Here is a 22,800-nt window from a genome sequence, read left to right on the forward strand (position 1 = left end):
TCCCCCCTAACACAGGAATTGTCTGGAGGATTCAATGTCTGATTTATTCTTTAAGTAATTGAGATAAATAGGTGGTCCGAGCATAAGGGACATTATTAAAGGTTAAGTTCATGTTTTGGAAACAGAAATGACCTTTGATCAGCGAAAAAAAAACCCTGTATTTTGCAGGATATGAATGAGTCACACAGAGAGTTCAATGAACCTGACGTTAAATGTCATTATTATTCTGAAGGAAAAGCATTCCTCCAATCCCTTTTGTCCCTGGAACAAGCTGCCAGGTGTTGTAATAATAATAATAATAATAATAATAATAATAATAATAATAAATTATTATTTATTTATTTTAAAAATCAAATTATGCCCTTTTTCTGAAGGAAAGGCATTCTTACGATCCTTTTTGTCCCGTGGAACAAGCTGCCAGGTGTAATAATAATAATAATATTAATAATAGTTATTATTGTGACTATATTGTGAATTATTATTATTATTTATTTTACTTTTTTAATCAAATGATGCAATTATTCTGAAGGAAAGGCATTCTTCCGATCGTTTTTGTACCTGGAACAAGCTGCCATGTGTAATAATAATAATAATTATTATTATTATAATATTGTGAATTATTATTATTATTATTATTATTATTATTATTAATAATAATAATAATAATAATAATAATAATAATAATAATATTTTATTTTTTTAATCAAATTATGCTCTTATTCTGAAGGAATCCTTTTTGTCCCTGGAACAAGCTGCCAAGGGGGGGAAAAAAAGGACAGGACATGCACACACGTGCTCCTAATTAGGCTAATTAGCTCCGTTTGTTGCTACTAGCTGTGTTTGTTAGGAGTTTAGGTTGTGAATTGAACAACAGCGGCGTCCGGAGTAAAAGCAGAGATGTTTTGCTGTCTTAATATACTGCCAGCCCCACTGCAGGTAGAACATTAATGACATTGTTCAACTCATGAAAATACGAATATTTGTTGCAACATTTTACCAAAGTGTGGCATTCAGTCTGTAAATTGATCCTTCAGGGTGCTTATCAATTTGTTAAAGCCTGAAAAAAATCTGAGATTTGCAACTTCTGTCTTAATTAAATGAGTTTCGTGACTGTTCACACGTTTAATGATAGAAAAGTTAGTAGAGTTCGCTAAATAACCATTTAATCGACCATTAACGTTTTTCCAATGAATTCAGTTGACAGAAAATTCTGTCATCGACAAATGCATTACTTGTCAGTTGTTGTTTTTTTTTGGTTTGTTTTTTTATCGTAAAACGTTTAATAAATCTTTCAGCATCCTAAATGGTTTATTTTGCAGTCACTGTTTTATATGTACGGAAGAGGATTAGGGCCACACAAAAAAAAAATATTTGAGTTCTGACTTTAAAGTCAAAATTCTGAGGGGAAAAAAGTCAGAATTTTGACTTTAAACTCAGAATTCTGAGAATAAAGTCAGAATTCTGACTTTAAAGTCAAAACAAAAAATTCTGACTTTAAAGTCAAAATGCTGAGAATAAAGTCAGAATTCTGAGAATAAAGTCAGTACTCAAATATTTTTTTCTTGTGTGGCCCTAATCCTCTTCAGTATATATGATCCCAAAGCATCGTTGTGAAAATTCTTCCTCAGGTCTGCATGGGAACATGCCTGCACCAGGATGTGACAGAAGAGGGTAAAAAGGCTAAACTCCAGAGCTCTAAAATAGAGCAAGACATTTGTGAACATGCCCGGACTGAGATGAATGTGGTGAAAATCCTCATGCTTGGTAGGTTACATGCACTGTTACCATTAGTTTCTGAGAACTGTAGACATTTTTGAAGTGAAAGCATTTCTCTGCTTTTGGTGTCAGGAACTGCCGAGAGTGGAAAGAGCACCCTGATCAAACAGATTAAGATAATCCACAGTAACGGCTTCTCCAAACAGGAGCTCACGAGTTTCAAGGTACTGGACAGCTGTAAAGCAAATGGAGCATTAGTTTTACCTCGCTCTGAGTCAAAAACAACTTTGAGTTATGTGACTAAAGCTTGACTGTTATTCCCTCTGCAGCCTGCAGTCCTAGACAACCTGTTGACCTCTATAAAGTTTGTTCTTCAAGGAATGGGAATGCTGAGGATTAACCTCGCTAACAAGAAGAACAAGGTGAGGAGAGATGATGCTATTACAGCGTACTTTTCATTGCAGCCCCTCTTTGTCACACTAGATGTCAGTCTTCTTCTTTAAACAACACACTTTGTCTATGGAGATGATAGACTGAGCATTATAAGTCCTGATGTCACACTGACTCAACTGTGCATTATTTGTAGTTATGGTGTAGGAAACATCCCATTAACTGATTTACTTTCATTTGAATATAACTAGTGCAGTGCCCATATGAAGTATGTGTTCCTATAGTGGGAGATTAAGTAGATTTTTCAATTATGGCCAAATGAGTTTGTGTGTGAAAGTGGGATTAATACATGGAGATATAAAGAGCCAAAAAGTTATTTTAAGAAAAAGAAACTTAATCCTTCAACATTTTTAGACATGACACAGATATAGGAGGGAATAAGTTTACATGCAGCACAAACAGATGGATGTGAATAATATGAGTAAGGGTTATTAGGTGTGTTGTGGAATGTGTAGATTGATAACTATTGTGTTTCATATATTGTGGCTATGCAGACCACTACAACGTCTGCAACTCCATAAAACACTTACTATTAATAAGGTATGCACACCATCCAGCACATACACATTGAACATTGATATTCGCTAGACTCAAACTCAAATTACTTGCGGCCCGCTGGAGGCAGTATCAAAATGAGCAAAAAAAGACACAAAATTACAAAAAAAAGACACAAAATGACCAAAGTGACAGAAAAAAATGAAATTACTTAAAGACAAAATGACCCAAAAAAAAGACTCAAAATGACCCAAAAAAGACACAGAATTACAAAAAAAAGTAATTAAAGGGACCTTCCACACACAACACGGTAAAGTGCCATTCATATAAAACTCACATTAAACTTTTATATGAAGGTGAGGGCCACAAAATATCGTCACGAGGGCTGCAATTGGCCAACGGGCCGCGAGTTGGAGACCCATGCACTAGACACATATCCACACACACACACATATGCTTCTTCAATCCAATCCAATCCACTTTATTTGTATAGCACATTTAAACAACAAAAACGTCTCCAAAGTGCTGTACATAGAATCAACAATAAAACAAACATTTCCATATACCAATCAGCAATAAAATAAGTGTATAAATCTAAAATGATGATCTTGCTTTTACTGATAGATTATGTACTTATTGTGTCCTGTTGTAATTATATTTTGTCCCATTTCCTGCAGATGCACGCCCGCTCCATCCTGTCCTGCAGTCAGTGTTTGGGGGACGACCAGGAGCTGTTCCCGTTTGTGGCTCACGCCATCTGTGCGCTTTGGGCCGACCAAGGGGTGCGAGCAGCTGCAGCCAGAGGCTACGAGTTTGAGCTCAACGACTCTGCACTCTAGTGAGTAGAATGACCTGAAGTGCACACCACCACCACCCAATTGTGACTGACAGTGGAAATGTCAAAGTAAATTGCCCAGTTAGAAGCCTGTGCCCAATACAGGGCAACAGTAAAGCAAATGCTGAGAAAAACTCGTCTTCAGGAAGTGATTTTTGTGGGAAAGAGGGTGGAGCAGATGTTATGGACTTGATTAGAGTCAGCTTTCTTGTTTCATTAAGTCAAACAGAACCATATTGAGTTATAACTTAGGTGTAATTAAGGCATTTGTTTTAATATTTAGCATTAGCTTTTAATTTAAAGCTGTATTTTACCATAATACATCTCACTTCACATTATTTTGAAGCAGACGTTGGATTAGAGCCAGCGTTTTTGTCTCAATCTTTTGGGACATTTTATCTAAACGTGGGCAGAATTGTTTATTCCAATAGCTGACCTTCAGCAATTGTGCCCTTGTAAATTTTTCATTAAAAAAAAAAGCCTGCTTAGTATCATGAAATCCTCACACACTACTCTGCATAGATGCTTTGAGTGTGTGTTGCATCATCAGGTGAAGTGCTGGTTATTAACTCAAGTGTGGAATACATTTGCTAAATGGCAGTTATTGTTTTGCACTTTTAGTTTCGTGTCAACCAAAGTGTGATTTAGACATAATTCCATCAGCAGATGTGTTACTCTTTGGACTGTACCTCTGCATGTTGCTTTAACGTTGATTTTCACATCTCTTAATAGCTATCTGCTAATAATTAGACAACCGACCTCCACTACTTCTGTATTTGTGATTTCACCACTTCTTGAATTGCAACAACTCAAAATTCTGCATTGTGACCAGTGTTGGTGGTTGGATTTAGTCTTTAACCCTCTATGGTACGGTGTTGCATTCAGGCAACATACCCATTTTTGCCCGATTTCTACAATGATGTTTTTGAGTGATGCAATACTTTATATAAGAGGGAAGAGTATAGGGAACCAATAGCAATGCTTTAATTTGTCACATGACCTCCAGGAGGCCATATTGAAACCCTTTTTTGCAGACTTTTCCAAAGTAAACAGCTTTGCTATTTTTGCCCCACAAAAAAGCACTCAAAACATCATTTCCTGGCCCTTTTCCATCTGGAAAAAAATGTATTTCTAATAGGTGAGTAAACCTTCATTTTGGATAGTTTCATGCAATTTATTTTCTAATTAAATAATGGAAACTTGGATAAATGGATAAATTCAAGTCTTGCCCTGAGGCAACAACATACCATTATGGAAAACTGCTATGTTGCCTTGATGGAAAAATGAACCATTATGGAATCATGCATGGCAGCATGAGATATTGGTAGTGTGTGTTTATGCAAAAAAGCATTCCATTCATCATTTTGTTTTGGTCTTAACAATGTAACAAAGATATATTTGATGTTGGTTGCAGTAAAGTTCAGGCTATTACTATACTCTGAGGGCCCTAGTCTATTATAGTGAACTTTGCATGTCTTATTTGCTTATAATTTCCACACATGGCAACAGGCAACAAACCCCAAAAACTTGTTATTATTATTTTATGTCTATTTTAAGACAAAAAAACACTCCAAAAAAATGTTTTTTTTCCTGACTGGCATCATAATGCGTACCATAGAGGGTTAAAAGAAACTGAAGTGAAGGTGGATTTATTTTCAGTAATTTTATCTTTTAAATAAATGGAGTAAAAGTTCTTATCTCTGAGGAAACAGGAAGGTCTGCCACGTTAAAAGGTACTGCAGCTGAGCAGACTGAGAGAGATGATGTGACAGCTTCATTATCGGAACTCGATAACTTTGAGAGCTGGAGGATGATCTAAAACTCTACTGCTGTGCTCTCACTCTGCTGGACCCCACATTGATTTCTCCCTCCAGAAATATTGGATTAGACTGTGTCGTGACACACTTGACTTCCCCAGGACCGGAGGGCACCTCAACGTGTAAAATGACTTTGGCATAAACTGAACTGTTAATGTATGATGTTACAGGAAGTTAACTATTGATGCTACCTATGGGTTTCTAAGCCCCACTCTACTCCATTATTTACCGGAAGTCACTGCTGTGGAGAAATGGAAATCTGTTGGCAGAATTGCATAGAAATGCTTTGTTATGCAATCAAATTGAAGCTGTATGCACAAGTGCTGCTGCTTCCTAACTGAGCAGCACGTACATTACTGAGGGTAGATGGTTTATGTCATAACATTAGTCTAAGAAAAAATCTGTGTGTGGTACTAAGGGAACCTAAATGACAACAAAATATATATTCTCTCATTCCATCTGCACTGTGTTCAGACTTGGAGATAATAAAACAGTTGGTATTGTAAAATCTTAAGTCCCACACCTAATCAATCAACTTACTTTTATGCACACAATTTGTCATTTTTGTGCGCAGAGCCAAAGTTTAATTATTGTAGATAACATCCACAAATTACATTGAGATTTTTACATACCTGTGTTTTGAAGGTATAAAATCACTTTTGAAAAGTTGGCGTGTTCTACAACATGAGTCCCACATATATATCTTATATTTTTTGCAACACCTTACTGTTTAATAAAATATACGGTACTACTTCCTCCTCCAAGACGTGGGGGAGAGGGACGGGCTTGAGCGACTCGGCGACTATCGGGTTCACTGTGTGGAACTCGTTTCCACTCAATCTCCACTTAAAATGAACTGCACCACAACATAAAGTTGAATTGACACCTCTGAACCATTAAAACCAACTAAATCTGTTTACCGAACATTATACGCTTCATGGAGGGAGGATTTGTTGCAGATCTGTTGTATTAGAATTCATTCAATTTGGCTCTCTGTTCCAAATTCTCTGGAAACTGGGTGTAGACGTTGCAGCTGAATAATGGCCTGAATGAAACTGAAATTTGGTCGTGCCAGTAACAAATGATGTTTTACCACCATTAAGGGATCTAATTTCACTAAACCAGATCATTAAGCCTTGAATGGCCTCCATTTAAAAAGCCCAAACATTGACTGTTTAAGCCTGATATTGGAAGAAAATGTGTTGTGACAAAAGCAAAGACTTATGTGCATCTGCTCACAATTGACTCTAAGAAATGTGAGGCTCATCAGGTAATATTTCTTGTTCTCTTTCTATTCCCTCTCCAGTTTCTTTGAGAACATGAGTCGAATCATCGCTCCCAAATACGTTCCCACCGAGACAGATGTTCTGAGAGTGAGGGTGAGGACCTGTGGAATCATCGAGACGCAGTTTCAACTTAATGAAATGATCTTTCGGTAAGACTTATTAAACTGGCAACGCAAATTCAGCCGTGGTTGCAACATGATATAGTGCTGTGCATGGATATGCCAACATAATGCTGTATATAGAGTTTATAAAGACCTCAGTGATTCAGGCTAGGCTCACGGAAAGCATCATATTTTACACTTATTGGGAGAGGAGCAATTACATTCCTGAATATGCACGGTTTATATTAACACAATATTTCACTTATAAAGGATAATTGAAGTCTTTGGATCTTCTACCTTCATATGGAACAGTAAAGTGTTAGTCATATTCCTTTAAAATGCCTTACCAATTCTAACAAAGTGTTCCTATTTAACCTAAAAAAACATTAAATTACCAAGAGAGAAGACATTTAAAACCACAGTATCCAGAATAAAAGCACTTGTTATGCAGAATAGCCCCACTCTGATTGTTATACATTTTTTAATTATTTTTGATGCATTTATGTAAGCAGCACTTCACTGTTGTCCAGGTAAATGCTAATTTTAACTACTTATTATACTGTTAAGTGGTTTAATTTATCAACGTGCACAATCATTTTTAAATTGGTTGTTTCTTAGTTAAATCTCGATCTGAAAAGTAACAGGCAGCTAAATGTAGTGGAGTAAAAAGTAAAATTTTTGCCCCTAAAATGTAGCGAGGTAGAAGTTACATATGTGGAAATACTCAGGTAAAGTACAATTACCTCAAAATTGTATTTCAGTACAGTTTTTGAGTAAATGTACTACATTCCACCACTGACAAACACAAAACACTCATATAGAGACTGGAGGTTGTCGCGCATCATCGCATATCATTATGTACGTGTGTGTGTGTGTGTATAACACACATAATATAATACGATATATTGTATATATTCATGCAGGAGTGTTGATAGACACTCTTGACGTTGAGCCTCTGGAGGCTCAGCCTGACCACCGGCTCTTGAAGGGTCCCTGACGAAAGCTGGACTCTTCTGAGTATGACTCAGACATGAAATATTGATGTCTTCTCTCTGCGTGCTTATTCCAGGAATCATAGCATATGGAGAAAGCCTCCCATGAAACATTGAAACCCCACCTTTCCATCCCCTTTGACCTTTTTAGTTTTCAGAGTAAGCAACCATTCATGATTCTCCATACAGACCAGGAATTCATTAAAATTGCATATACTGTAGCTTTTTCTGCATCTAAATGCTTCATGGCGGGAAATGTTAATTCTGACTATTTTACATCACACTTTTTTTTTTTTTTTTTTTTTTAGTCAACATGCCGATTTAGGGAACTCAGACAAACTGATTCATATCATTTGCACATTAAAATGCCACAAATCATTTAAGCTAACACCACTAGCATTGAGGAGATGTTAATGTGGATGTGTGAGCCTTTAGAAGTTCTCAGTTTTGAAAATTATATTGTTCGACAACAGTAACAGCTATTAAAAAACCATGCATCCATTTTAAAACATGTTATAAATCAGGCTGTGAATCACACATGAACAACCCTCTCTGTAGAAACCTCCAGAATATAAATATGAATTAAAGTTTAACATTTGGATAAAAAAAAAATGTGTTACTGAAGTGGAGATTTCTAGTTCAGAGTTTGAGAAAAACTAATTTAGAGAAACCTGCCTTTAAAGATGTGTTTATGTATGCAGATGCTTATTGATAAAGTGAAGTAAAATTAACACAAATGTGTATGTTTCCACCAGTCAGAAAGATGCGTTGTATGTAGACAAGTAAGATATAGAAATTAACTGGACGAATTATTATAAACATAAGATTTTAATATTTCCTTAAACTTGCATAATGCAGTTCTGATGAGCATGGCTAAAACTGCTTCACAATTATTCACTCATTTGTATTGGGCAAGTTCCACTAAATGGCTAAATTCAGCAGCATTATTTCCTCAGGTCTTGCGAGTCGTATCAGTTTTCAGGTCTGTTCTTGCTCTTCTACTAGATCTGAAAAACCATAACAGCCTTGTCGCGGACATGAGTGATTTCATTTTTTTTATTTACAGAAACTACTGCTGTCAAATGCCACAGTTGAGGCTTATTGTCCCCCAGATTGTTAGAACTGACTCTTGACTCGGGGGGGATAAATGCTTCATTGCCTCTGAGTACAGCAATCATGCACCTGGAGACTGTCTGGCCCAAATGGGAACTCATTACCTGTGTCACCAAGGCCCCTGACTTCACTTAGTGCCAGATCATATTTTGAAATGGATTGCCCCAATATTTGAAATGGGTTTGAATTAAAGGGATGGTTTGGATTTATTGAAGTGGGGTTTGATGAGGCACCTATCCATCGTCAGCCTATGACCTGCAGTACATCCAGGTCTGCACGCCCCCCATTCTGGAGAAGCAGACGGGATGACGGGTACAGTAACTAAGTAATGTACTGCTGACAGACGCAGCATTAAAAAATATTTTAGCCGCTTAAAAAAAAAAATCATATTTGATAAATTGTAATATTTTCACTGCTTATCCCTTTATAGCGCACTCCTTGAAATTGAAAATGTCAACCCTGAAGTGTTATTGGAGGATATTACAAGACATTTTTTCGCAAAAAGTTTCATTTTTATATTGCAAATCGAGGTCAATTGAGTCATTATTATATTTTTATAGTCTCTTTCCCACATCAACCCTAAATAGACAATAACACATCATCATCAGTTTATCTTTTACATTTAAACTATTTATCTTTTTAGACTACTTATTACATATGTGTAATGTGTGAATGTCTTTTTTTAAAGCACCGTATATATGAGAAGCACACGTAAATTTAGTTGTATACTTTTTTTATACAATGACAATAAAGGAAAGCTTAAATCTTGTATGATTTACTGATTGGTCAGATGCCACAGTGTCACTATCTGTGATGTAGAAATGTGGTTCTATGAGCTCACAGAGAGCGAGGAGACCTGTTATAGATGTCCGCTCAAGTTACCAAATATGGTTCTTTGCCTGATAAAGGGTTAACCTTGCCACCAGAAAGCCCTGTTTTAATTTTATGCGGTTATTTTAAGCCACCTGACTCCATTAACAAGTAAACAGTCATTTTACTTTGTACGATATGGAAGTTACTGGTCAATCTCTGGCCTTGATCATTTCGTTTTTGTGTTGTGTGAATTTTGTGTTTTTATTGGGTTAGTTCAGATATACAAAACAAACTAAATGAGGCAGCCCTAGACCAGGCCAGCAACTCCTGTGTTCTGTGTGTTAAAATTACTGTTTTGTCAATGGAGTCTGGTGGCTTTAACCATAGATAAGACCTTAAGTTCCCTCCACATAAACTAGAGTTCACTGACTGCAATTTAAAGTAATAAAAATATTCTAACCAATGCATAAACATTTTTATTTTATTTGGCTAAAATGTTTTGCTGCTGCCTTTGCCATACTGCCTTTGAATATATGTGAATATTTTAAACTATTTTAATTGGTCTTTGAATGTTGATTTATGCTATAAAACATGGACATGCACAAGGAATCCCACTTTTCTCTTTTCGTACACATATTGTTGATATGACCAGTTGTAAGCAAATCATTTTAGATGAATAAAGCATGAGTGGATTTGTTTTTGCTTATTGACAGGTTGTATGATGTGGGAGGCCAGCGGAGCGAGAGGAGGAAGTGGCTCAACTGCTTTGACTGTATTCAAGCTGTGCTGTTTGTCGTGGCCCTCAGCAGCTATGACATGACACGGACAGAGGCCGCTTCAGGGGTATGTTATGAATGAACCACTTCATTGTAATCACATGCATACTTTATCTCCACTTGGCAGACTGGACACCATGTTTTGTCTGAGCTTCCCTCTCTTTTTCATTATTCTTATTTCCTTTTATTAGAATCGGCTGCAAGAAAGTCTAGAACTTTTTACATCCATCTGCACCAACACAGTCTTTAGCAGCATCTCACTGGTAAGTTCATATGCACATATTTAAATGGCTTCTTAAAGATCATATGCTTAGAATAGGATATTTCTTTAGAGTGTCATCACATCTACTTGTGTGTTATGCACAGGCGGTCTGCCATGTGTGTTTTAAAGCCCATCTAAAGCACTTTAGAGTGGCTTTTTTTGCGAATCATTCATGCCAAGCAGACGGGACACAATGGCTTTGATTGCGTCTGACATGCATAATCGGCATGCGACTTTGAATTGAGATGTGCGGCAGGTGATTTCTGTGACGTAAGTTGGCTCGGAGCACTGTTTTACACCCAGTGTAATCAGCTTGTTAGATTTCTTTCATATTGAGTTTGTGGTGCTGTTTGTATCGGCATTAATGACTAAATTGGCTTCAATGACTCACTTGATGGTAAGTAGCTTTTATGTCTACACTTTAATGAAGTGCAGTGTCTGAACTTTAATGAAGTGGCCGGCCATAGTGGTGCATTTAATTCTAATGGAGAGTATATGCTCTTGTCAACCGGCTGTCCTTGTTTTGTTTTTCTGTTACCTGAAGCTCGGTGCCAGACTGCACCAAAATTTGTAGTTCTAGTGCAGTGCCCGTAGGAAATATGTATTTGTATAGTGGGAGATTAATTAGATTTTTCAATTATGGCCAAATGAGGATGTGTGTGAAAGTGGGATGTACATTCCTCTTGCTAGTAACCTTAAATAAGACAAACGCTATCTTTCCGTCCATATTATGCTTAGCTGTCAGTTAATAAAGTTTTGTTTTTACTGTTTTCAATGGATCAAACTGATGCAGAAGAAAGGGCTTAAACCTCCTCTTGGCATGCTAATCGTGAGCTAGCACATTACGCAGTATGCTGCACTAAAAGTACATTAACATGAATTAACATTTCATGTCAGTATTTCATATCAAATGATTATGGGCATTACGCTAAGCAACATGAATGTCATCCCTGTATTACATAGTAATGCAACATAAGAAGTGAATAAAGCTAAATCTCCTCTTAGCATGCTAATCGCGAATAACAGAATTTGCACATTACACGCAGACCACTAAAATGTCTGCAACTCCATAAAACACTTACTATTCATAAGGTACCATACCATCCAGCACATACACGTTGAACATTGATATTCGCTGGAAACTATTTGAATATTATCGGAAAATCGAACCTTGTAGCGCACTTTAAAACTCTGACAGATAGGTATGTTAAACAGATTAAAGGTTAAATAGACTTACAGATGAGATGAGTCAGGGTGGATATCCAGAGTGAGCTCCCCTAAAAGGCGTCCGATCAGAAACAGTGCAATGCCGAAACACGTCCTATGTAAATAATGATATTTTGAAAATTGAATTAAAAAATCTTCAAAATCGAGGATGCACACCTTCATGCCATGCACAAGCCACATACGAAATCTGAGGTCAGTCTAACGGTCATCAAGATATGCCCTAGACACACATCCACACACATACACACAGATGCTTCTTACTTTAGAGATAGATTTCTATTTTTTACACTGTAATGCCTTTTCTGTCAAAACCTCAGCAAAAGGTATCCATTTATGTTTTTAATGTACTTTCCGGTATGCTGAGTCCAGCCTTTAATGCCAGTGATGTGTGTTATTTGACTGAGCCATGGACTACTCTTATACATGTGCACACTTGGGATGGAGAGTTTTAGCCGATGGCTTTCTCTGGAGCAGGACATGTATAAATGGTGTCCCTTGTGAATGGAGAAATCCACAATGTCCTCATTACAGAGGGTGTTAGGATGCTCTGTGTTCTTTACGTGTGTGTGCAGCAGGACGGCAATATTTTATTCATGAGGCCGATACTGTCATTTGTATTTCGAAAGTCAACGTGTACTGTTTGTGTAATGTTTCACAATACTACTGATGTCACAAGGCAAAATGTGATTTTAAAAAAGTAAAAAAAAACTACTGGGCTTCAGAGTCATGTTGTTTGAAATGACACTGAAAGGCAATAACTGGGGGTTTATCTTTTGAACTGACAATACTTGTGCCCCTTGTCTCTCCTACAGATTCTGTTTATGAACAAAACTGACCTTTTCCGGGACAAGATCCTACGCTCTGGAAGACATTTGAGATTCTACGTTTCCAGTTACAAAGGTATGCTGGAGAGAATTAAGTCTTGTATGGAAATCAATGGCAAAATTACCCAATCCTTTCGTCTAAATAAGGTCCCTTCTGGCTTAAAAAAAAAAAAAACAGCCAGGTGCAAAACTATAAGCTTCGAAACCATATTTGATAAACTGATGGATGATGTCACAGTCTCAGGTTCTGAAACCAAACTTGAGAAAGTGACAGAGTATTTACTGCTGACGCGGGATCCTCAAGTTCTTGCTCAACTCTTGCACTCAAGAGTTGACAACTTGGAACTCGGAGGTATTTTCTACAAACTTAAATTCCTTGAGGAATTGATTGAATGTGTGTCTCATCATTGTTGTGCTGGGTGGGTACCTGCATCCTCCCTGTCCTTTGGGTAATCAAATTCCTTCTAGCAAGAGATTTCACATACATTTTTATGTGTATATCATCCAATCTGACCAGATCATAGTCATACATATTTCATAAACATTCACAGCAAATGAGAAGTGCCAGTTGTTTTATGAATATTTAATGGACCGGACTGCCTTAATGTAGTTTTTTTTTTTTTTTTGGCTGTAGCTAAACAGCCTCCTCACTTTACTGAAGGCAGTCGGATGCATCAAGATCTGTCATTTTTCTCCCTTCACCAACCCAGGAGCAGACGGTGACGTGGATGCTGCAGCCCACCACATCACTGCCATGTTCTCCTCATGTAACAGCAGTCCCAACAGACCCGTGTACCACCACTACGCCACTGCCACAGACACCGCTAACGTACAGGTGGTCTTCCACATGGTCATAGATCAGGTTATCAAGGAGAATCTAGAGGATGTCCAGCTGCTGTAAAAGTCTTCTAAAGGTTGAGATTTTAATTTCAACAGTGTGTTTTTACCTGTGGGTCAATGTTTCTCATTTTATAATAACTTAAGTGGCTACGACGCTCAAGATAATAAAGCTGCACTTTACCCAATTTATTTTAAAAACCTTTTAAATAAAATATTTATTGATACACCTGGTGCTTTTGGGATGCTGTTTATTGTATCTCCTATTTTATACAGAATTTTGTTTCAAGTCAAACTATGTTCAACATGCACATTCATCCTGATATCAGTGAGCTGTTTTAATGCATTCATGTTAACTAGGACTGCACTTTTTTAATCCAAACTCCCCTGGTTTCAACACATTTAATGTGTCTAAATCACCATAATTAATTGCATTGCCAAAGTGCTTGTGCAAGTTACATGTTTGACATTCTGATTGACTTATTGTCAATGTAGAAAAATCATTACACTGTGATGTGTTTTGCATTCAGTGATTTCAACAAGTTGCTGCAATATGATTCATTTATTAATGAAAACTCAGATCAAATATGTACATTCATACATTACTTTACAGTTTCAAGATGTTTTTTTATTATCATGAAATCAATCAATAAATTAGTGGCAATGGTAAAAGAAAAGTCTCATATCTTCCATCTGGTGCAACATCAGTGTTTAACTCTGTTATTTAAAATGTCACTCCTTCAAGAAGTAGGCTTCATCATCCAGCCAAGCTGTCGGCTTTACTGCTCAGTCTCCTGCACAGTCTGTGGAGTCCAGAGTGACGAAGACGTCCGCTTTGCACTTAAATAAACCCCTCGGTTCCTGGAAGAGTTCACAGCTCTGCAGGTTGGGCGTAATGTCTTTGATACAAACAGGCTGTTTGGAGAGAAACAGAAGAATGGTGCCGTTACATGAGAGAAACATATTTAGACAAGTGTGATATTTAATTTCCCAACAAATATTCCTTCAATTCCCTCAATCCTTAATTATACTAATCAATATTATTTATTGACTTAATCTCAATGGTTCTATGTCATAATCACACAATGACAAGTTCCTCAGTATTTACACTTTATGTTGCATTGCTCATCTCAACATTTTAGAGAGAAACACTTCAGTGTGCTAGACTACATTTGTGCACTTTCAGGTAACTTTGCAAATTCAGATTTAACATATTTAAACAATGAAAACAGTTTATAAAATGGGGTGCATTATTTAAGATAAAACTGCCCAAAACGTTCTTAAGTAATTAAAATGAACTCGACCTCCACAGGCTTCAATAAAATGCTTCACTTGTCTATCAGCAATAATATGTAACAATTTTATTACACAACAAACATAGAATAGAGGTCGATTTGCTGCATAATGAGCATTTTGCTCCTAATATGAATGAATAATGAATGAATGTGTAATTTGGTATATTTGTATTATTTTGGCTACTTAACGAAATTATCTCAATACTTCTATCTTTATTTACCGAAACTGCACTTCTAGAGATTATATAGTGCTGACTGGACAGCTTCTCCCTGACTGAAGTGACCATGAGTCCAGAACAATCTGGTTAAAAACAACAACATAACCGTATATTGATTACTATGTTAGAGAATACAATTCTGTATTCTAAACTCACTGGAGTGCGATATTAGGCAATAAGTGGCTTAAGTTTAAAATAATAAAATAAATACAGAATATGGGCTCATGTTATTGATAACACAAGGAATCTACTAAGCTTATATCTATTGTGGGCCTTGATGAAATGTGTTAGAGTCGTCAGCAAATGCACACAAACTGAACAAAACACTACAAACTATATTATACAATATATTATACAAGGGGAAACTAGGCAATACATACTAGAAAAAGGTGGATACACTTATCCTTAAAGTTGTCTCAAGCCTATTTCTACTTTTAGGGTAGCCAATAGTCGATGTTTGGTCATTTTAAGGTAAAAAGGATATTTACGTTCAATAATTAAATCGATTTTAAATATCGCGCTGCGTGCGTAATGCGTAATGGCAATCCTATCCAACCCATAACGCATGGATAAAAATCGATCACCACTGACCATCGTCTTCAAGATGAAACTGTGTGAAGAGACTTCAGGAAAAACGCTGTTAGTCGCCAACTCTTCGCTGTCTGACGGGTCCGGCTCGGCTCTCCTGACGTACGGTGACCTCCGGATACCGGACAGCAAGCCGGACGCCCTGCCCACCGAGTAGCTCGGACCGGCCACCTGCTTGTACCATGCCTCCGTCGGGCTGCAAGCCACCAGCACGGAGATGATCACGATGGGAAGCAGGAGTTTAGCGGACGTCTCCATGTCGAGCACTGGGGCTTGTTCCTGCGCACTTTTATAACGGACTGCTGCTGCTGACGGTCACCGCTCAGAGCTGCAGACTTTATAGGGACTCTGTCATCGTCCTCGTAATCCCGTCAACGTAAACTGCTCCTGATGGAGCCACACACACACGCATGCAAGCAAGCACGCACGCACGCACACTTCAGAGAAACCTACTCCTCCTGAGCTCTGTTTGCAATCGACGTTTGAGATAAAATATGAAACCCAAAGTCATCAAATTCACTCATAAAACTTCTTAAACAAATTGTGAAATATCCCATTGACAGTCTGTAAGTCCTCAAATTTTCCTGAAATGAATTAAGGCAGATAACTGTTATACAATTTGAAGATTCTTAGAGATTTATAGAATTGCCACCAAATTACTCAAATGTTACAGAAAACCATATAGCACACGATGGTACCTGAATGTTGCAGTGTTACTAATCTTCTTCCATCACTGTTCAATCTGTTTTTGAACCAAACAGCCAAAAACTAACCCTAAATTCATAGTATTTAATATTGTCGTATTAAGTCTTATCGCTACAACAACTAGTTATGTTGGACAGTGTCATTTATTTCATCATCAGCTATCGGAAGTACAAAATGGAAAAAGGAAATTCGTTTTTTTCTTGTTTTTTTTCATGTAGGCCTACAAAACCACCAAACACTTATTGAACACGAGCAATAACATAGTGTTGCTGCTGACCACAACAAAGCAAAGTAAAGGCAGCCAGACACACACGGGACATGTGGTTTCACCGTTCAGGCCTGCTTTCACACTATGAAACTGACAAAGCTGAACCTTTGCACTGAGGCTGTGATGCATGCGACCTGGTTTCACAGGCTTTGTCAGTCTACCTTAGACGTTACTTTTCCATTACAGGAAGCTGTGTGTACGATACATATGTAGATTAAGGAGCGGATGAAGAAAAGAGAATACTTTCCACTTTGCATTGTTAAGGCGAGCAACAATCCTCGCAGAGCTTTTAACAAACATTTTAGGATTAATTGATTAACCACTGATAAATGACTTGGCTTGTTTTGTAACTAGAACCATGGACACTGAAAAGAGAAACCTGACATGGACACTGATGCTACTGTTTCTGTCTGGTAAGTACAGCATCTCATTTAATGTTTTATTATAATGACAAAATCTTGAGAGAATCCATCTCTTTCAGGTGTTCTCTGCAATAAATGGAAAGTGGTGTATCAACAGAAGCATATCTGTGCAGTGAGAGGCTCGTCTGTTGTCATTCCTTGTTCATTTTATTATCCTGACAACCTGATAGTGAAGAAAATCATGTGGCGCCCAGTGAATAATCATGTCAGCAAAAAGTTCCAGTACATTGGTGACAAAAAACACAATTGTTCTTTAAAAATAAACCAACTGAAGCATAGTGATGGAGGAAACTACAGCTTCAGATTTACAACTAACAACAATGGAAAATGGAGTGGTAGGAATGGCCCGGCTTTAAAGATTGTTGGTAAGTTGTTGTTTTTTCCCCCCATAAACTATTTTTGTGTGAATTTTCTTTGCACTTAAATCCGTAAAGTTTGAGACTGAACTTTGCTCTTCTAGATTTGAACATTTTGGTGACAACGCCCAATGGAAACAGAAGAGTGAAGGAAGGTGACTCTGCGAATCTGAGCTGCTTTAACAGCTGCGACGGCGGAAACTTTTCATCTGCTTTCATCTGGTTTAAGAACGGAGAACTCACAAATGAAGGACCTGTGCTTTATTTAAGCAACATGACCTCCACGAACTCTGGAAACTACACTTGTTCTCTGAAAACACACACAGCAACAACTTCAGGAGTCCTAAATATTGATGTGGAATGTAAGTATTTGACACTAGATCAACACTAAGAATGTGAATTAATTGAAAATACTATGACAGATGAATGATGTTGAGCACTTTAAAACATTTTTAAAAACCTATTCATTCTCCTTGGCGTTCAGTCCCAGCTAGGCAAGAATCCTTGGCTTTCTTTTACTTTTTTACTGTTATTTTTCTTTTCTGTCTGTTTTTGGATTGAGTTTTTATTACTATTTCATTGTTTTACTGGGTTTTTTTTTAGTATTTTATTGTTTTTATTGTTTTTATTTATAACTATTTGTGTATGATTTTATTCTATTTTAATAACTGTACAGCACTTTGGTCAACTGAGGTTGTTTTTAAACGTGCTGTATGAATAAACCTTTACTTGACTTAACAGATGAAGATTAAACCTATCTACATGATTTCACTGATGGTAAATAGCTCCAGTTTTCTTTCAGACGGCCCCAAGAACACATCTGTCAGACGATGGATGGAGGCGTACGCTGGCAGCAACATCAGCCTGATCTGCAGCAGCCATGCAAACCCCCCAGTGGAGAATTACACTTGGTTTAAAATAGATGGTGATGCTATTAGGGATGTTGGACACCAGCCTGTGTTCTTCCCTGGTGATGGTGGCCACTATTTATGCAGTGCCACGAACAAACATGGAAGCCAAAACTCCTCTGTTGTGACTTTAAAGATTCAAAGTAAGTCGATTCATGTTGTTGATATACTACTAAATGTTTAGGGAGTGATTAAACCACTATTAAGTGGTTGAAAAGTTTGCATCATAGTATAACTCTCTTGTTGATATTGACTTAAATGACCTGACTGCATTATTTATTTATTAATTATTTATATAATGATGATTGCTAAACTAATGATTTTATTGCAAATAAAACATGTTTTACCCCATTATGTTTAGGTAGTAGCCCCTCCTTTAAAAAAAAATTGGACTTTTGATCAATGTGAAAAAATACTAAATTTACGGTAAAGCAGTGGAAATTCACCAAATAGTAAATATTTAATATTTTATTATTCTATACTGCCCTACAAAGTCTAACTGCAGTAATTACGCAAGAGGTAAAACTGAGAAAAACTGCTTTAACGTTTTTTTTAATGTTTTTTAACTGGCCAGCCAAATTGATTATTGGTAGACCAGTGATATGACACTTATTTCTACATGTATTAGTGATGTAATTTTTATGTTTAAAAATCATGATGATTTATTTAACCTTTGACCCCAAAAATATAGTTACTGTACTCTGGTTTTGCATTGCTGTAAAAGGTTCTAATAGTAATGCAGAAACAGATTGCAGCAACTGTAATGTTGTCGTCTTCTTTCAGCTTTTATATTTAGTTTTCAGTGAAAAAACATTTTCAAATTGATTTTGTTATCAATGTATTTAAAAGTGTTTAACATCTATATTCAAAGATTTGCGTATTTTAGACTAAATATAAAGTAATGTTATATTTTTGTCTTAATATAATTATATCTCACTTCTTTTTAATTCAATCACTATCTAGATAATATTATCTTTATCAAATAAACTTATCATTTCTATTATTCTTGTGTTTACTATTCAACACAATGAAGAAATACAAGACTACAGTATATCACAGTCAAAGCGAAGTTACTGCTGTCTGCTTTGGTTTTGTGGTTTTGAGTTGGATTATGTAGTTACTGCAATTTTTATATCATTATTTCTCTGAAATAAAGCAAAATGAAACCTAAAACCTTGTCACAAGATAAAACAGACATCAAGGAGTTCATTTTTAGTTATAACTCAATTTCGACCAAAAATGTAGTGACTGCAGTTAGGCTTTGTAGGCATACAACATTTCATTTATAGATAACTAAATGTGCAATATGTTATAGAGTTGTTGTGCTAGAGATGAAATGAAGCCCAGAATGACATTTTTTTAAGAGGAACAATGGGGTTAATTGAATGAATAATTTTTGTTAAAAATGATTCACATATTTTGAGATTGATTAAAAAACGAGGCATTAAAACAGCTCTAACATGCTGCTTTTTGTTTCACAGCAAATTGGGCAACATTTACCAGAGATGTCCTTATCATTGCTGCTGTGCTTCTTGTGATTGTGATCATTGTTATCGCTGTCAGAAGGTAAGCTGTATTTATAGCCCCTTTCAGACATCCACCCCTCCAGTGGTGGAAGTGATACTTTATACTTTTAGTGATGCTTTACATAAGTAAAAGTAGTAATACTAAATAGCACGGTTGTCTCTTTGAGTCTGTTTTCAGCTGTTTTGCATCTTTGTGGTCATTTCAAGTCTCTTCCTGGTATGTGGTACACTTTTTGCCCCTAGGCCTGTGCCCAGTTGACTCATTCAGTAATCCATCTATGCTAAACACATTTAACAAGTCAATGTCATGCATTCAAATTTTCCTTTAATATTTTAAATTAAAGTTCAATTTTATAAATTACAAGACAAGAGAAGGCCTCAGGCCACAGAGCAGGATGTGAACAGTTTACGTGACTAAAGGTCCAGTCAGACAGGATCATTTAAAACACTTCTGTGGGTGTGCAGAGCCTTTAATCTGCAAAGTGACTAGTAATAATGTAATGTCGTGAAATTTAGGTACAGTATTCACCTCTGAGATGTAATGCAGTAGGTGTTAACCCGTACAACACTTCAGAGATGTGAAGGTGCCAAATATCACTCAGATCATTCTGTAAATGTCTGAATTAAGCCGTGAGAAACATTAACATAAAAGTCACCTATGGCTGAATGATAAAAATCCATCATTTTAATGAAGCCATCAGTGTCACATATTCCATGTCTGAAATGTACATAAGGAAAAGGGCAGCTGCAGCACTTATATTGCAAAAGCAGGCCCATTCGGGTTGAGTGGGAGCATCCTGATTGGCTGATCACATAACATGCATTTAGATACTCCTGTAAGGGTGAAGTCCGTGTGAAGTAGTTCATTTATTTTTGTGTAACAGTAAGCAGCGGGGAGGACATGTGTACAAACGCATGCATGTAACAAACATATGCAAGCACCATCTATAGCAGGGGTCTCAAACTCAAAATACCTGGGGGCAGCTGGAGGCAGTATCAAAATGACCAAAAAAAGACACAAAATTAGAAAAAATAAAACACACAAAATGACTGGAAAGACCTAAATTACTTAAAAGACACAAAATTACAAAAAAAGGCACAAAATTACTAAAAAAAAAAAAAGAGACAAAATGGCCAAAAAAGACACAAAATGACCAAAAAAGACACAAAATGACTGAAAAAACACTAAATAATTAAAAAAAAAAAGACACAAAATGACAAAAAGACACAAAATGACAAAAAAGATACAAAATGACCAAAAAATACACAAAATTACTAAAAAAAAGACACAAAATTATCTTAAAAAAAGACACAAAATTACCAAAAAAGACACAAAATAATTTTAAAAAGACACAAAATTACCAAAAAAAGACACAAAAAATGTATTAAAGAGACCTTACACACACAACACGGTAAAGTGTCATTCATATAAAACTCACATTAAACTTTCATATCAAGGTGAGGGCCACAAAATATCGTCACGAGGGCCGTAAGTTTGAGACCCATGCTCTATAGTCTTCATATTAACTCTTGTCATGACATGATGACAGATCAAAATAAATTCCTTACAGTGTGTTTTTTATTGCTCAGGTGATCAGCTAATGTATGTCATGATTCTGTGTGGATGTTTCAGACTTCACAAAAAAAGGATGTGGACACCGAGGACAGAGGAGGACTCACAGGTGACAGTTTAATGGCATTAATTCTATCATTCTAGACAGCATGCTCCAGTTTCTATTACAGTTAGGTCAATCGCACAGATGTTGTTTGGAACTGGGTTAAGGAGGTGAAAGGCAAGTCAAACCCACATACAAGTCTCTGCCGAATGTCAAATACAGTGATGTTTTTTTTTGTGTGTATGTGGTTGAGTGGTTGACGCTCAGGGGGGCATTGTTCTGCACAAATAAATCTTGTTCTTCCTGATTGTGTGCAGGATACAGACTATGTCAACTGGCTCCCCTGCGAGCAATTACAAGAGGAGCCTCAGTGTGAGGGAGGAGCAACAGAGGTGATCTATACAACTGTTCACTTCAACAACAAAAGAGAGTCAAACATGTGAGATTCTTTTACACTTTATTTCTCCTTTTTTCCCCCACATTTGTGCATATGTTGTGCTGACTGACTGCATCACCTGCAGGGGGCAGCAGATGGACCCCCGTACAGAAGTGATTTACATCTCAGTGTGCAGGTGAAGTCCAGGAAACACTTACACATTTACTGAACGATTATTTGCATAAAACAGCTGAAGTGCAAACATTTTTGTTCTCTTTTTCAGGGACCAACAGTCGAACCCTTCTCATATTGAGCCTCCCTGATATGACAACAAACACGTGCCATTTTGCATTTATAGGTGTGCAAACACAATGTTTTGAAGGCATTTTGCTAATGTTTTTTTTGGTTTTTATTTCCTTACATTTTCACAAATCCATAAGATTTACTGCACATGCATTGCAGCACAGATAAATAAAACCACAAGAAGACATACAAATATTTAAATTAAACACACATTTTTACACATCTTCCCCTTACCACATATATTTGTCATGCAAAAGATAGAAAGAGTCATCAACCAAATTTGAATTTAATTTGAAGTTTTGTGCATGAGAAATGTCTATGAAGGTACTTTACAAGCTTTAAGAGATACTAGGAGATAAGAAATTGGCTTTTGGAACATCACATACTGTTTTCTGTTTGCTGAGGCAGTAAATGTGAGTCACATCTTGGCATCAAAGGGTAATCTGATGGGAAATTTTGTTAAATGTGTCCGTTAGGGACTTCTTTTTGCATTTGCTGAAATGACTGTTGGTTGTGTCTTGTGTGAGAATTCATAAAACTTGCAGGATGTGCAGAAAGTGTTACAGGGGGAAACTAAAATGGATGTAAAATGGTTTTATATGAAGGTTTCATCAAAGGGAAGCAAATGATTTTTGTTTTTAACGCATGGTGTTTGTTGTGGAAATTGCTGATGCT

The 22,800-nt window shown here is 36.7% G+C and overlaps 3 protein-coding genes across 4 annotated transcripts; 2 read left to right on the forward strand and 1 right to left on the reverse strand.

Annotated features, from left to right (window-relative positions):
- The first annotated feature begins 777 nt into the window (after positions 1-777).
- LOC131984154 (guanine nucleotide-binding protein G(o) subunit alpha-like) lies at positions 778-13,774 on the forward strand. 2 transcript variants are annotated; one of them, XM_059349047.1, is made up of 10 exons: positions 778-936; positions 1,629-1,764; positions 1,849-1,940; positions 2,046-2,138; positions 3,339-3,499; positions 6,620-6,748; positions 10,332-10,461; positions 10,586-10,657; positions 12,696-12,783; positions 13,418-13,774. In XM_059349047.1, exons 1-10 carry the CDS (start codon positions 898-900, stop codon positions 13,606-13,608), a joined length of 1,131 nt encoding a protein of 376 aa, XP_059205030.1. In that variant the 5' UTR covers positions 778-897; the 3' UTR covers positions 13,609-13,774. The 2 variants fall into 2 exon arrangements, with proteins under 2 accessions (XP_059205030.1, XP_059205031.1); XM_059349048.1 differs by having other exon boundaries at positions 13,342-13,479.
- Positions 13,775-14,097: 323 nt separating this feature from the next.
- Positions 14,098-15,953, reverse strand: LOC131984155 (neuropeptide B-like). The gene is made up of 2 exons (XM_059349049.1): positions 15,649-15,953; positions 14,098-14,459 (listed from the first exon to the last, which is right to left on the reverse strand). Exons 1-2 carry the CDS (start codon positions 15,901-15,903, stop codon positions 14,331-14,333), a joined length of 384 nt encoding a protein of 127 aa, XP_059205032.1. The 5' UTR covers positions 15,904-15,953; the 3' UTR covers positions 14,098-14,330.
- Positions 15,954-17,459: 1,506 nt separating this feature from the next.
- On the forward strand, positions 17,460-22,154 carry LOC131984138 (B-cell receptor CD22-like). Its single transcript, XM_059349024.1, has 7 exons — positions 17,460-17,758; positions 18,199-18,447; positions 19,786-19,870; positions 21,464-21,512; positions 21,764-21,885; positions 21,968-22,018; positions 22,106-22,154. The coding sequence occupies exons 1-7, from the start codon at positions 17,671-17,673 to the stop codon at positions 22,143-22,145; spliced, it is 684 nt and encodes a 227-aa protein (XP_059205007.1). The 5' UTR covers positions 17,460-17,670; the 3' UTR covers positions 22,146-22,154.
- Positions 22,155-22,800: the final 646 nt, after the last annotated feature.

The sequence above is a fragment of the Centropristis striata genome, chromosome 13 (assembly GCF_030273125.1).
Source record: "Centropristis striata isolate RG_2023a ecotype Rhode Island chromosome 13, C.striata_1.0, whole genome shotgun sequence".
Lineage (NCBI taxonomy): Eukaryota > Metazoa > Chordata > Actinopteri > Perciformes > Serranidae > Centropristis > Centropristis striata.

What these genes read in the sequence shown, in the direction of transcription:
- LOC131984154 (XM_059349047.1), top strand. Translation starts at nt 898, where the DNA reads ATGTTTTGCTGTCTTAATATACTGCCAGCCCCACTGCAG. An exon ending in GGTGAAAATCCTCATGCTTG is followed by an intron (nt 1,765 to 1,848) that starts GTAGGTTACATG and finishes TTTTGGTGTCAG; the next exon opens with GAACTGCCGAGAGTGGAAAG. An exon ending in TCGCTAACAAGAAGAACAAG is followed by an intron (nt 2,139 to 3,338) that starts GTGAGGAGAGAT and finishes CATTTCCTGCAG; the next exon opens with ATGCACGCCCGCTCCATCCT.
- LOC131984155 (XM_059349049.1), bottom strand. Translation starts at nt 15,903, where the DNA reads ATGGAGACGTCCGCTAAACTCCTGCTTCCCATCGTGATCATCTCCGTG. An exon ending in GTTTCATCTTGAAGACGATG is followed by an intron (nt 14,460 to 15,648) that starts GTCAGTGGTGAT and finishes CTCTCCAAACAG; the next exon opens with CCTGTTTGTATCAAAGACAT.
- LOC131984138 (XM_059349024.1), top strand. Translation starts at nt 17,671, where the DNA reads ATGACCTCCACGAACTCTGGAAACTACACTTGTTCTCTGAAAACACAC. An exon ending in AACAAAAGAGAGTCAAACAT is followed by an intron (nt 21,886 to 21,967) that starts GTGAGATTCTTT and finishes CATCACCTGCAG; the next exon opens with GGGGCAGCAGATGGACCCCC. An exon ending in ATTTACATCTCAGTGTGCAG is followed by an intron (nt 22,019 to 22,105) that starts GTGAAGTCCAGG and finishes TCTCTTTTTCAG; the next exon opens with GGACCAACAGTCGAACCCTT.